Source organism: Musa acuminata, chromosome BXJ2-2, assembly GCF_036884655.1.
Source record: "Musa acuminata AAA Group cultivar baxijiao chromosome BXJ2-2, Cavendish_Baxijiao_AAA, whole genome shotgun sequence".
Classification (NCBI taxonomy): Eukaryota; Viridiplantae; Streptophyta; class Magnoliopsida; order Zingiberales; family Musaceae; genus Musa; species Musa acuminata.
This window is the reverse complement of record NC_088339.1, coordinates 33,729,122-33,744,012: the sequence shown is the minus strand read 5'-3', so window position 1 is coordinate 33,744,012 and position 14,891 is coordinate 33,729,122. Positions and strand designations below refer to the sequence as shown.

Sequence of the window (14,891 nt, the reverse complement as noted above, 5' to 3'; positions counted from 1 at the left end):
CCCTGGACCAAAAATTAACCCTAGTTAGAGGGTGGGGGTGAGAGGAATAGAATAATAAAAGTCAGGTTAGGGTTAAGAAGATATCAGAATGAATGTATACACACAGGGCTGTTGTGGTGACCTCTTCCTTTTTCTTGCGTAACCATTTTGGTATTTGTGGATTATTGTTTTAGGTCTGAAGGGGAGTGGGTTTGACCCAAGGAGCTCAATTCCCCCCTAATTTTTGAAGTTTCGGGGGGGGGGGGGGGGGGGGGGAATTTTGCCCACCGAGACCTTCTCATGGCGGCCGCTCGGATCCAATAATTCCATCAATTACGTGGATTTCCTCCGAAAAGAATTGGTGATCTCTCCTTCCTTTAATTGCCCCTTTTTTCTTTTTCTTTTCCTTTTTACTCTCGGCTCTCGTCTGATGGCCGCGATCAGGGCATTTAGGGTTTCTAGACTTGTAATCCATCAAAAATGGGGAATTGGTTGCCACTGTTCGTTAATTCATGCTCCGGATGAGCTCTATAATCTGTAAATCTTTTCTTATAGTTGGCCATCTACTTTTGCCTAGCAAACGTCGAGATCTTGGAACAATTCTCAAGTGTTTTCACTTCACAGACAACAGAAAACATGAATATTTTCTTCTGTTTCTCGATTGTTCAGTGGCCAAGGTAGCTCTTTTTAGTTCTCGAGTGTGGTTGAGCTGTCTTTGTTTCATTCTCTGGGGTTTCCGCCTGTCCTACTTTTAGGTTTAGGATCCAATGGGTGATCTTACGTGTTCTTAGTTGACATTACACTTAATATTTACCACTTATGCAGTGGTTCTCTAAATCCGAGTAATTGATTGTTTGCCTTGTTTTTTTGGGTTTTATATCACTTCAGTGCGGTAAACTTGTCTGTTCGGTCTCCTTGTTTCAGTTGCGGACATGGGAACATTTTGCTGGAGGAAACAGAATTCTGTGTTGCTGTTGGTACAAGTGTAGGAAAAAGAAAATTTCTATATCTTCTCTTCTTTCGCGTGCAAGATAGTTTGCAAGAGTAGAGAATGGACTGTAACAGGGAGAAGGCCCTCAAGGCAAAAGAAACCGCGGAAAGGAAATTCAATGCAAAGGACGTCAAGGGTGCCAAGAAGTTTGCCTTGAAGGCCCAAAATCTCTTCCCATCGCTGGATGGCATAAGCCAGATGATTGCCACTCTGGATGTTTATCTTGCAGCAGAAAAGAGGATCAATGGGGAGAGTGACTGGTACGCGATTCTCTCGGTGAATGCCTTTGCAGATGAAGAGACACTCCGGAAACATTACAGGAAGTTAGCTCTCCAGCTACACCCTGACAAGAACAAGTCTGTAGGGGCCGAAGGTGCCTTCAAGCTCATTTCCGAGGCTTGGAGTGTGTTGTCTGATAACAAAAGGAAAATGACATATGATCAGAACAGAAATGTCAATGGCTATCAGAACAAAGATCATTCTGTTCATAGTAGTGCCAATGGTTTCCACTCATCTTCCAACGCCTCGACCTCCAACAAAAGAGCTCGAAAGAGCAACAATGCTTCCGGCCCATCTGCTGTCTCTCAGTCTCATACAATAAATTTGAACACGTTTTGGACATCATGCAAACAATGCAGGATGCAGTACGAATACCTCAGAATTTACCTTAATCACAATCTTTTATGTCCCAACTGCCATCAAGCCTTCTTGGCTGTTGAGATAGGAATTCCAGGTAATGCAGCCAATTCTTCTATTCCTTGGTCAGCCAAGCAGCACCAACAGAATTCAAACCATAATTACACACTAAAAAATGGCTATAGTTCTGGGTTCAGTACCTCCACTTTTCCTGGAACAGGACCTACAGAATCCCAGAATGGGGGAAATCTTGATTCTTATAGCCATCAGAACTTCCAATGGAGCTCTTTCAGTGGATCAGCTGGGACTGCTAGCACAACAGATTCTGCTTTTCAAGCTGCAAACCTAAACCACAAGAAATTTGAGAAAATGAAAAGAAAGCATGAGAAGGCACAAGCAGCGGCTCAGAGGGAAGAGTCTTTCCGGGCAGATGGTCATATCTATAAGAGTACAATCGACGAATCTGGAAATTATAATGCTGGTCACACTGTCAGTGGTTATGGTCGGGGTCGATCTATATCCAAGGTTGGCAGACCAGCAAAAAGGAGAAGCAATGGTGATCAAAGCAGCATTTATCATCAAACAGATGAGGCAGAGAATTTGCATACAAACGTTCAGAAAACTGTTAACCCTGACGTTCAAAAGGCTAATTGTGTTCTTGAGGATATTCCTAGAACTAGAATGACTGCAAGACAGAACAATTTTGTTAGGGAGTTTTCACAGATTAATATTCGACAAATGCTGGTAGAGAAGGCCAAGGCAACAGTTGTTGAAAAGCTAGAAGAATGGAACTTAGCTCAAACAACCAAGTTGGGAGAAAAAGAGAAATTAAAGCAGAAAAATGGACAAGAAGCAGTTGTAATGGATGGGGATACAGGCAAACAGGCCTGCTTGGATGATTCCCATGATAAGGATTCAACACATGACCATGATGACAATTTGGATAAGAAAGTCCTTAAACTTGTATCGATCGATGTACCTGATCCTGATTTCTATGACTTTGACAGGGATCGCCAGGAGAGGACTTTTGAAGGTGATCAGGTATGGGCTACGTATGACAGTGAAGATGGCATGCCACGACTCTATGCCATGGTTCAAAAAGTTCTCTCTCTGAATCCTTTCAGGATCCGCATGAGTTTTCTTAATTCGAAGTCCAACAGTGAATTGGGACCAATTAACTGGATAGACTCTGGATTTGCAAAGACATGCGGAGAATTCAGGGTGAGCAGATATCAAATAAGTGATACAGTTAATATATTCTCACATAAAGTTAGATGGGACAAAGGTCCCCGAGGAGTCATTAGAATTGTGCCTAAGAAAGGTGATACTTGGGCCTTATATAGGAACTGGTCTCCAGATTGGAATGAGCTCACACCTGATGATGTGATATACAATTATGAAATGGTGGAAGTACTCGATGATTATAATGACGAGGATGGTGTGTCTGTGATTCCATTGGTGAAAGTCGCTGGATTTAAAGCAGTTTTCCATCGACATATGGGCCCAACAGAAATTAAGAGGATCTCTAGAGAAGAGATGTTTCGTTTTTCGCATCAGGTTCCTTCTCATCTGCTTACAGATGAAGAAGCTCATAATGCTCTGAAGGGATGCCTTGAATTGGACCCGGCAGCAACTCCTGTTGAACTTCTTCAGATTATTACAGAAGTTAAGGTAGATTTGGGGATGGAGGCAAACGAACAACAATCAGGTAATTGATTTGGAATCTTTGAGGGGCTTTGGATGAACCTTTGTTGTCGAACACAGTGAACTTGTCACAAAATCAAGTCTCGTTGAGCTTCTATTCTCCATTTCATCATCTTCCCCCCTTTCTTTTTTTCTGACGACGTGAATTAGGATGTCAGGCTAGATGGTCGATTCACTTGTCTTCTGTGACAGTCATTGTTGAACATGTCTAACTATTAACTCTGATCTGTTATGGAGATTGCTGGAGATAGAAATCGATTTATGGAGACTACATTTTAGTGTTAGAACCTGATTTCCTTCTTTCCCTTGGAGGTCAAACTTCCAATGTCATTAAAGGTGAGTATGGTTCTAACATGATAGTTTCAGCTAATTGATTACTAGTCAAAAGCTGCCAAGATACCCTTCTGTATCCCTGTCTTCTATGTTTCTTTAAATGTGATATGTTTTTATGTATTTCTTTGAAGCACTCTACCTATTGTGCTCCCTTCATAGAAGTTTATCTTCATTATTATGATTGAGACTGATAGCATTTTACGATTTACGAAAAACTGAAACCAATGGCACCTGCATGGTTTATGGCAAATTGAAATTGCTCCTTCATTAATTTCCATTTTACTCTGTTCTTTTTCTTATTTGAGACCTTTGTCTTAATAATTATGAAAATCGGTTTTTGCCTACTGCTGATATTTTCTTCTGTTTCCTTTTACATAACTTGTAATAAAATATAGATAACTGTCTTCTTGCTTTGTCAATGTGTTTTAGCAGGATTTTAGTTGTTAAGTGCTAGAGTTGAACGTTGATGCTGTGCAGAATCCTTTGCCTTATTCTATGATATATCTGCCATATCTATGGTTATCCATCGGGAGCAGCTTCTCATACAGACTACCAGGGTACCATTTGACATCTGAACAAGCTTGTTGTTTCAAGCTTCATAGCTTTAGCATTCTATACATATTAATCCCAACCAAGAACTATGAGTTATTGGAACTATAATATATGACGACATATGCAGTTACCTTTGAGCAACTATGAACAAATTTATTAATGTCTCTCTTTGTTCCTAAAATTAGCAAATTGTTCAGTTAAATTTTGTCAAGATTTTAGACTAATTGAAACTTTTTCAATGTTGGACGGTTGCAAACATCTCTCAGTCCATTGTACTTGTCAAATAGAACCAAACCAGTCAATTCCAAGCTGTCCAACTGATCCATCTAATCTCGGTGATTTGACTAGTTCTCAACTAGTTAAGTCTGATCACGCCAGCTCTGCCAATTACAGTTGATTCTACTGATCCCCTTGATCTCAACTGACTTCTGACCTATCCCAACAGAGTCCAGGGCACATATAAAGAAAAAATCCAACGATTTGGATGATCTTCACTAATCTCGATCCTAAATCCTACAGTTGCTCCCGGACCCCACTGATTGTTGGATCATGCTAAGGATGCTAGTTTTTCTTTGGTTGCAGAGAACTAGACCTTAAAATGCGTTCACTATCATCAATGGTAATATATTGTAAAGTATTCCATTAGGCTAGAACTAGTTCGGATACTCATATCTTGCTATTAGTCCAAAACTAGAAAGGTAAATGTCTCCAGTTGGATCCAGAAAGAGCTAGATTATAGAAAGGTATATATATTTTGTAGGTCCAAGATCAAATGATGATTTGCCCTTATTTTCTTGTTCAAAAAGGTGGAAGACCCAACTGTGCCCAGTGACAAGAGTGAAGTAGTAAGGTGACTCTGGGTCAGCCAAAATATAGCAGTTCAAACTTTGTATTTCAACCAAACCTTTTCGTTCGTCCAGTGGATGTGACGTTTGTCGCCTCTTGCTAGTGTTTGATCCCTTGTATGTTCCAGTTGGTACATCACTGAAATCTACCAGCTTTGCCGTTGCTACACTAACACATTTATCATCCCTTATGATCGAAAGAACCCATCATAAGTCAGAACAGATCGAACTTGAAATATGTTTTACTTGGTTTGGCTGAACTGTTGAAAAATACCACCTGTGGTTACGTTGTCATTAATGAAGAAAGAACACACTTATCACATATGACTTTAGAGATCAGAAAAGACGATAGGGCTGCGACAGTAAATGATGAAACTTTTTAGTCCAAGTTTGGGTCTTCTACCACACTTGAACTCACACTTCTCAACTTGGGTTAGGAAGACACAGGAAATCTCTTGCTTCAATCTAGCTATAGGATTGCTGATAATGTCGACTATGTTCAATAAATTCTCATGGAAATTATCGACCCCTGTGGACTGCCAAGCCTGGCTTGCATGAAGAAATTAATTCCATATTTCAGGCAATCCATTTCTGCTATTTCTGTTGTTTGTTACAGGCATGGTCTTGCAATTAGAGATCTTTGGTGGATGTTAAAGGTGTCTCAAGGTTGTTTTCATCCTCATTATTTCTATTTGTCGGTGGCCAGATATCTATTATCAGGCCAGATAAATCATTGGTTGAAACAATCAGCGATTTCGCCGAGCTTTTAGTTCATTTCTGTACCAATTAAAATTCGTAAGTAGATGCAAAAGATGCATTCCATCATATCCATAATTTTTGAAAGGAACAGCCTCTCATTCGTTTTAGCCATTTCATGGAGGTAATGCTGTAAGTTTCATGCAAGGTTAGTTCCTTTCTGTAAACTATGATCGAAATAAATAGTCTTTATTTTTTGCCAAATAGCACTCAGTAATGGCAATTTTTCTGCAGCATCCTTAATGATGGAAACTTAACCAGTTCAAATGTGGGGAAACTGTTACGATGACAATTATTTTCTTTCAGAAAGTGATATTTTCTTTCAAGCATGGATGGATAGAGATCTAAAGAGACTCTGTTTGGACTCATATTTGTGTGACATAATTAGCAAAATAATGCCCATAAAGCATGTCTCACAGGAACAATTGCGTGTATGATGCCCATCTCTCTCTCTCTCTCTCTCTATTTCTAGAGAAAAGAGAAGAACTAATTCCTGTGTATTTTAAGGGGTTCAGAGAGGAGTAATAGTCAGTGGCAGTGTGCAGTGATGGTATTTGAGTTTACTTGCTGCTGTGATCAAAGATATGTTACGTGTTTGTGAATTACTAAATGCTCTTTATATTTGAGTTTACTCCTTTTGACACAGATAAAGAAGAAGAGAGAAAAAGGGTGGGACATTACTAAGCGATAGTGACATTAGAAGACCACACAAAGTATGATACAAATCTGGTAATATTTAAGCATAATGTTTTTTATATATTGTCTAGATTCTGAAACCTCCATCTTATCATGATAAACAAATCAGTTGATGTAGTTTGCATCTTTGTCTTTCTCGAAGAATAAAAATAGAATTAGGTTTGTTGATTTCTGATAGAATTCTCGAGCCGAAGAACAATAGAGTAATGATATTTATTTTTGGTGAAAGAAACTCGAAAGATTGCTGTGTATTATGTATGACATGATGTCTTTGATCATCTGTGTATCATAATTGGCGTACACTTACTAAATCCGCCAAGAAAAATTGTATCCGAGTAAAATAGGAAGCCCGTGATGATCACATCAGCTGGGGTTGGTGGTGGATTGAAGTTATGATCTAAATAGAGGTAATAAAAGGTCAAAAATGTCGGGTTGACCCAACCACGGGATCGAATGCTAGGTTTGGTTGGTTTGGGCTACCTTTGCGTCAGCGATGATAGTGAAAATTCAACTTTCTGAGTTGGACTTCACATCTTTTTGCAACTGACTTCGACTCAAAAAGTTGGGTCAAATTTTCAACTTCTTTGCATTCATTGAACTCGCTATCATCCATAGAGTGCAAGTGGAAGAAATCTTTATGGAAAGTATATATATATATATAATATTAAGTCATGGAGAACTCCTGAATTATTATGTCGCTGCTGCACTTGTGGATTAGGATCTCAGAATCCCACCACTTCAATCCTATAAACAACCTTCAGTGAAGTAGCAATGACCAGATGAGACAAAAGTTAACAGATCAAGTAGCAAATTTTCTCCATATGATGATCTTTCCAAACAATCGATACGGTTTTCCAATTATTATTAAGTCTCATTTAGTTTACTTTTGAAACCCAAAGAACAAGCAGCAAAGGATCATTTAAGTCACTGCTTAGATACCTCCACATACAATAGCCGGCAAAATAAGCAGGTAACCAACCCCTCATCAGATGTCAAGTCATAACATTGTCAACCTGCTATATGATCAACAGCCTCTTTAAAATAACACCAGAAAACTTGAAAGGAAATGCCGATATGGTCCTCTTCAGAAGAGAAAAGTTCTGTACCTCTTTTTTGTTTTAGACCATGGGAAGCTCACCACAGTCGCTGATGACGACTCTCTTCTTGGGACGATCACCACGATCGGTCTCTTGTGACTCGATCAACCTCACCACATCCATCCCCTCCAAGACTTGACCAAAAACAACATGCCTCTGGTCCAACCATGGTGTCTGCACAAAACCCAGTTTCTTAGATAACATCACATTTCGTGTTCTACAGTAACTTCAGTATATATATTATTTCACTCGTAACAATCAAGAAGCATAGACTCCTATATAATGTGAGAAGGGTTAAATTTAAAAATAAATAGAAAGTGAAAGTAATTGTGTATGACAAGTAAACTCAAAGATGAATAAAGGTCTTTTTGATCCAATACGTGCACCTAGCAACATTATTAACATGTCCAAGGGGGGTGGGGGAAGAGAGAGAGAGAGAGAAGTATCAAGATCCAACGTAAGGGGATAGTTCATTGTTGATGTTCCAGCTTCTGTGATATTCTTGACAACGTCCCGGAAAGAAGTTGTGCAGAATTTGCACTTCCATGATATTTATGAAAAATCGACAGTTTCAAATTTGGATGTCTGCAGAACATTAAGTTGTTTTGCAACTCGGCTAAGAGCCGGAATGCCTTAAAGCATCTGTCTGAATCAAAGCATGTTGCTGGTGGCATCGTAGGTTGCCCAAACAATGTTGTACAAACAGAAAACATGGTAGTAGTATAAAGGTGAACTAAATGGAAAGATGGATAAAAAAAATTGCAATATGCTAATCCCAAATCTAGGGTCAGTTTCAACCCAAGTTCCACAAGTTACCTTGACAGTGCAAATGAAGAACTGGCTCCCATTGGTGTTGGGCCCTGCATTCGCCATACTAACCACTCCAGGTCCCAAATGAGACACTAAACAAGTTTCATAAAGTTAATGAACATATTTTTATAAACCTAATATGACTGACATACAACAAATGGATGACCACATTCAACTTACACTTGAAGTTCTCATCTTTGAATGTGCGGCCATATATGCTTTTACCACCAGTTCCCTGAAATTCAACCAAACAAAAAAAATGGAAAGTTAAACATGATGCAACATAACCTGAAGAACTAAATTGTCATAACACAAAAAAGGCTATAAATCCTTTCGACTCCTAAATTACTTCATCTAGCATAGTCACAACATTAATTGAGTAAACTCAAAGAGCAACTGATTGAATTGCAGCATCAGTTAGAACATGAGAATCACATGGAAATGAATTAAATTAATTTTTAAAAATAATACAATTTAAATTTGAAGATCAAATTCTTTTACTATCCAAAACAGTACAAATGAACTTCATTCGCGCCTTAGATCAATTTTTTGTCAATGATCACATCAGGAAGATGTTTCTATACTCCAAACACTAAAAGTAAGATTTAATGCTAAAAAAACTGTTTTAAGATATTTTATTGCTTCAATCTACTCACGACTCAGTTATCACATGTGGAATTTTGTATATTAGAATGTGGCTTCACATAGGATCATTTTTCTGAAAGTTTCCCTTTGCTGACATAGGTTCTTAAAATTTTTTGGATACATAGTAACAAAATTATGCTTCAGCTTCGGCCTTGCTTTTGCTCAATTAAGTTCATAACGTTTGCAAAGATTAATGAATAATAACATAGTCAACTAAACATTCGTGGTACCATTGATATTCAACTGATGAACTCATAGTACGATGCACAAACACACCACAGCATTCATTAAAATACTCTCTGCAGCTCTGCCTCCCCACTAATGTGATTTTAAATTTAACTCACAAGTTAAACACGATGTACAGAAGATGTTCAGGTAAGAGACATTTTCTTTCTACTGTAACAATTATTTGACACCTACAATAATCCGAAAATGAACAGTATGGATTGAAAACCTCTGCATTTCAACAAAATGGAATAGAAGGTGCAAATCGATGTCCTTGATTAGAAAAAGAACATCATAACTATATAAAATTTTAAAATACCATCTCCTATATATGTGCATTCAAATAGAGAAGCTGTAGCCACAGCGAAGAAGAGGAGAGGAAAGGAGAACACATACGTTTCCCTTGTCGAAGTCTCCTCCTTGGATCATAAAGTCCTTGATGACACGATGAAATGCAGAACCCTTGTACCCAAAGCCCTTCTCACCTGACCAAAGTACAGCACTGTCAAGAAATGCGACTCCCTCCAGCCCAAGCAATCAAAATCCACAGTAAAGGTGAAATCTTTTGCTCAAAAAGGACAAAGGTACAGCATATTTCAACCTGTGCAAAGAGCCCGAAAATTTTCTGCGGTCTGGGGGCAATCATCCCCGAACAACCCTATCACAATCCTCCCCACATCCTTCCCAACCGGATTCCCAATACTTATGTCGAAGTACACTTTGGTGGTGACTTTCGACTGCACCTCAGCTTCCTAAAATTCCACCACGCAATGCAATCAAAGGAAGAAGAACAGATTAGAAGCACAAAAGACCTAACGGCAACCAATATGGCGGAAACGAGGGTCATTCTAGCAGTCATGAAACGGAGGGTGATGAAAACCCTAAGTGATTGGAAGCTTACAACCTTCAATTCGGCACGAGGCGAAATGGCGGAGCGGGCTTTGGCTGGGGAAGCGGGTGAGATGGAGAAGGGCGAGATGAACTGACGCGGCCAGGGGCTCTTACGGAGGCCCAGGGAAGCGTGCGAAGGGCTCAGAAGAGGAGGGCAACCGGAGCTTCTCGACCCGCCGGTGGCGGCCGTCGGGCGCACGATCGCCTGCAAGAGGGAAAAGGAGAGTGAGGAGTAGGCGAAGCTGAAGAAAATGGAAAGGGGGAGGGACTGATTCTACGATGGAGGTGAAGGAAGCCGCCATTGACGGAGGAGGAGGAGGAGGAGGGGTTTGGGTTTCAGCTTTGTTGTGTATGGCTTTGAGCGATATGATGGCGATAAGGTCGAGGGGATGCTGGTGTTTTTGTGGTATTGTTTTTTCTTTTTGTTTTTTGTTTTATTCGGACTGTTTTGGCAACAGAAACAGCGGATCGTTTCGGGCCACACACCAAACTTTCTTCCTCCGATGGGCCGTTTTCGCATTTGATTTTTGTTTTTGTTTCTTTGTTTCTATGTTCGGATATGACTAACAAAGAGGAAAATATCAAATTTTAAAATAATTTTTTTTTATTTTTATCAAAACTATATATATATATATATATATATATGAATGGTTGGCGATCCATATCATCTTAATTTTGTTCTCCCGATTTAACAAAATACTGAATCGAACACGATCTTCATATCAAACCTGCTCGAATTTGATCAGAAAATCCACAAAATTTATGAATCCATGTGCTATGACTCGAATGGGAAGCCAAATCACATTTCCAGCACGAACATAGATGATAGCCCTACCAACGGGTGTGCACAATACAATACCAATTTGAAGAGTGCAGAAATCATTGGGTCTATCGAATTAATTCGCAGGCAATGCAATCGATATACAAACATGTTCGGGGAAAACTGTTGTCTGTAATAAGATCTATAGAAACATGTATAAGACTTTGATGCAAAGGATCGGATCAACTTGTTCCAAGACAAATAAATAGCACAGCCGTGCACCGACCCGATGCGTGCAACAGCATGCATCGAACAATGATGACAGCTTTGAGAAATCGACACTTCTTACCACAGTTGAACCACAATGGCGGATGACGCTATTGTTGCAAGTCGCTCGTTTCTCTATAATATAGAGCAAGAACAGGTTGTCTTCTTCGGCAGCTCCTCGACCTTCTTTTCTGTTTCAATTATAGAAAACGGATAAGCAGCAAACCTTTTGAATTCAAATAAAATTTTGCAGTACATAATATATTAAAAAGATTGAAAGCAGACACGAGTGGCTGAGAATTGTCTGAAGGAATAAAAAAACCGGGTACAGATACCGCTAGGTGTTGTGTCACTAAAAAAATTTCCGAATAAAGCGACTCTAGAAATCTTCAACCTGGATCGCCATGGTTCAATTCACAGAAATAGCCTCTTTGCTGTAGTGGAACAGCATATATTGTTCTTCTTGTCGGAGGGAGCCTCGTGTGCCAGGTTCATCTTTTTATTTTTCTAAACATTTCTGGTAATCTCAAAAGATGTTCAACGACAGGCATACTGCAGGAAAATAATCCTTCCTATTCTAGTTCACATCAGAAGGCACAAATGGTGTTTCAAACGTGAATTTGACAGTTTCTATGCTGCCATATCATCATTCTATGACCAGCCAATGAACAAATAACAAAACCTTGATCTTTTAAAAAATGTTCTGCCATATTATTATCCTACCTTTGTATACTACACAATGGGAAACTAAAAATATGTTTCATTTATCTATAGATGAATCAAACCCATGAATGCTCAGTTACCATCTAAATAGTAAAAAAATCAACACAAGTGACCGGTAACTCAACTAAAACTGCAATAATTTTGCAGCACCACTTTATGAGACATAGAACTTCATAAAATTATCATGGAGTTTTCCAACTAGGTTTATCTGAATCCTTTTTCATGTTAGAACGTCTGCTACCATTTAGTTTAAAGCATTTTGGAGCACCAAGAGACATGGTATTTCATAAACATCTATTTTAACTTCAATGAGACCAATAGGAGACATAAGAAAGTTAATAATGTGCCGCACCAAGTAACATCATCCAGCTCACCTGTTTTTGTTTTAGTCAATGATGGTTGTACCACGACATGCATGGTAATACCATCGGCAGGAGGTTCACCAAAAGGTGATCTGCACTGTGCAATTGTCTTGCTGTTCTCTAGTATTTTGCCTGCACTTATCAATTTGACATCATTTGCCACCTTTGGTACGATCTTTTTATCTACAGCAAGAATGGAAGAATGGAATACAAATCAGTGATATAATCGACTACGTGAACCAAAATAGAAGAGCCAAAATTTCCTTAGATAGCACTAAAAAATAATACAAGAAGCATGATACACATACATGTGCATACGCAAGAAAATCCTACATACCCTCCACAGTCAAAACAGCCAAAAAGCTAGAGCTCAAGGCTAACCATGATAAAAATAAGGCTCAATCGTTTCAAGTTCTGGTTTTGAGGCAGCAATGGCATGTAGACTTGTTAAATGACATGCACATGCAAGTTGAGCATTTGGTGTGACACAAAGACCATCAATTTGAAATTTCAGCATCTTGGACAACACTAGGAGAATAATTAATACAAAGGAATTTTCCTATAAGGAAAGGTCTAGCCACTATGAGACGTACAAAAATATGAAAAGGTCAACTTGTGCGTCTCTGAGAAAGGCATGCAAGGTTGTGCACATGAACAACGAAAAGAATGTTAATGGACACTATTATACCTACTGATGCAGACATCACAGTGCATACACTATGAGTCCATCAGAAAATACTTTTTAGTATGATTGCAAAAATTTCTGAGTGATAAACAGGGTACTAAAGAAACGAATATCTGAAATACACAGAAAACAAGTTCTGCGAGCTCGATGAATTTAGAAGCCATTAAATAGAAACTTCAGGCTAAAACATACAGAATCATACAAAAATATAAAAAGTAAAAGAAAGTAATTTGTAAGGGGAAAAATAATGAGTTGTCGCCCTTTGAATTTTAGTTCGACGACTGAAAGTTTTTGTTGAAGATGGTGCAATCTGGAAATTCAAATTATATCATGACTTGAGTCCTATGCCTGTCTTCTAAACATCGATAATTAGGATATCTGGTTGATCATAGTCACAAAATCCATATACTAGTTACCTGCCCTTGGTCCATTTGAGACACTTATTCAAGGTAATATGATACATAATACACTTTATCAACAAGTGGATTAGATCATTACACATAACATCACAAACAGTGCACCAAATTCAAACAAATGAAAAGTTAAAGGATGTCTAATGTTTCGTTTAACATTTAATTAATTGAAATCAACTACCACGTCAAAAGCCCCAATAAAATTACGAGCATACAAAGAAGCAAACAGATGATCCACCCAAAAACAAGGTTTTTGACCGGATGAAAGATCACAAAACCAAAGAGTAAAAAGAAACAGAAAGTTTCTTGCTTACGAGATTGCCAAAAAACGGGTTTTGACTTGCTGATCAAGGAGCGAGAAAAACTCGAAGAGAAACCGGGAACTCCTACCTCGCGGCCACTCGGAGATTATCCTTTCTTTGAGCATGGCAATAGTGGAAGAAGAAGAGTAGCGGATCGGGCCGATGTCCGATCCATCGTATAGCCGGAACTTGAGCTCGACCAGATCCTCTTCTGGCATTTGTTCACTCCGATCTATCACAGATCACCCCAACATCACAAAAACCAAAACAATCAATCAAGAATCATCAAGTCATCCACCGGAGACGACATCTGCTATCATCGCCACATCGAAATCGGGAGAAAAGCTCGCACCTATAGGGGCAGAATCGAACGCGGACGGCGAGGTGGAGAAGAGAGGGCAAATCCGCAAAACCCAGGAGTGGATCAAAAAGGGTCTCTTGTGGAACAGACCCGCGAGAGGAGTTCCCTGACATATACTCGTAGGGTTAGGGTTCAAGAGAATGAGTGATGACACGAGGAAAGAAAGAGAGGTGCGACCAAAATTGCCAATCCAATCCCACAAAGATTACATATCCCAATATCTTTTTTTATTTTTTTTCATTTAAGCCCTCCAAATATCTGTATATATATATATATATATATATATATATATATATATATATATATTAAATTGAAATAAATTTGTATTAATTAATTTCGGATGAATATAAATACAAACACATTGATGTCGGCCACTAAGATTGCGTTTTTATACGCCACGTAGACAAAACTCTTGGCAGAATCAACACGTGTCGTAATCACATTCTGTTGGGTGACAAAATTGCATTTATATTCCTCAAAATGTAATAGTTTACAAATTTACTCCTCTAAGTTAAAATTATATTCATATCATTGTGATTAATGTCCATTGATTCACCGTTAATATAACGATATTAAAAATAAATTTAACACCAAAATTTCCTTGGAATATATTAAAAACATGGTATAATTTTACCGAAAAAATTAATAATATTCCCATATTTATTTTTTATATGGGGCATTTTTGAATGAAAATATCCTCAAGTCTTTTACTAAAAAAAAATACCTTGTCACATATGTTATTAAAAAATCGATAATTAATTACTATATTTAAAAATAAAAAAGATCTAATCATCTTAGAATCATTAGGATATGATTCTAATATTATTAATATTATTTTTATAAAATTTAAAGCTGATT

At 38.4% G+C, this 14,891-nt stretch overlaps 3 protein-coding genes across 5 annotated transcripts; 1 reads left to right on the top strand and 2 right to left on the bottom strand.

The window, feature by feature from the left end:
* The first annotated feature begins 204 nt into the window (after nucleotides 1-204).
* Nucleotides 205-3,776, top strand: LOC135606222 (uncharacterized). Its single transcript, XM_065097161.1, has 2 exons — nucleotides 205-340; nucleotides 904-3,776. Exon 2 carries the CDS (start codon nucleotides 1,031-1,033, stop codon nucleotides 3,320-3,322), a length of 2,292 nt encoding a protein of 763 aa, XP_064953233.1. The 5' UTR covers nucleotides 205-340; nucleotides 904-1,030; the 3' UTR covers nucleotides 3,323-3,776.
* A 3,507-nt stretch (nucleotides 3,777-7,283) lies between these two features.
* LOC135584708 (photosynthetic NDH subunit of lumenal location 5, chloroplastic-like) lies at nucleotides 7,284-10,583 on the bottom strand. Of its 3 annotated transcripts, none has more exons than XM_065097159.1 (8): nucleotides 10,439-10,583; nucleotides 10,174-10,365; nucleotides 9,871-10,021; nucleotides 9,666-9,754; nucleotides 8,580-8,634; nucleotides 8,406-8,491; nucleotides 7,599-7,763; nucleotides 7,284-7,508 (listed from the first exon to the last, which is right to left on the bottom strand). In XM_065097159.1, exons 1-7 carry the CDS (start codon nucleotides 10,460-10,462, stop codon nucleotides 7,611-7,613), a joined length of 750 nt encoding a protein of 249 aa, XP_064953231.1. In that variant the 5' UTR covers nucleotides 10,463-10,583; the 3' UTR covers nucleotides 7,284-7,508; nucleotides 7,599-7,610. The 3 variants fall into 3 exon arrangements, with proteins under 3 accessions (XP_064953231.1, XP_064953230.1, XP_064953232.1); XM_065097158.1 differs by having other exon boundaries at nucleotides 7,284-7,505; XM_065097160.1 differs by having other exon boundaries at nucleotides 7,284-7,763; nucleotides 10,439-10,582.
* A 439-nt stretch (nucleotides 10,584-11,022) lies between these two features.
* On the bottom strand, nucleotides 11,023-14,199 carry LOC103976794 (membrane-anchored ubiquitin-fold protein 4). The gene is made up of 4 exons (XM_009392119.3): nucleotides 14,025-14,199; nucleotides 13,761-13,904; nucleotides 12,285-12,455; nucleotides 11,023-11,378 (listed from the first exon to the last, which is right to left on the bottom strand). The coding sequence occupies exons 2-4, from the start codon at nucleotides 13,888-13,890 to the stop codon at nucleotides 11,323-11,325; spliced, it is 357 nt and encodes a 118-aa protein (XP_009390394.2). The 5' UTR covers nucleotides 13,891-13,904; nucleotides 14,025-14,199; the 3' UTR covers nucleotides 11,023-11,322.
* Between the last annotated feature and the right edge of the window lie 692 nt (nucleotides 14,200-14,891).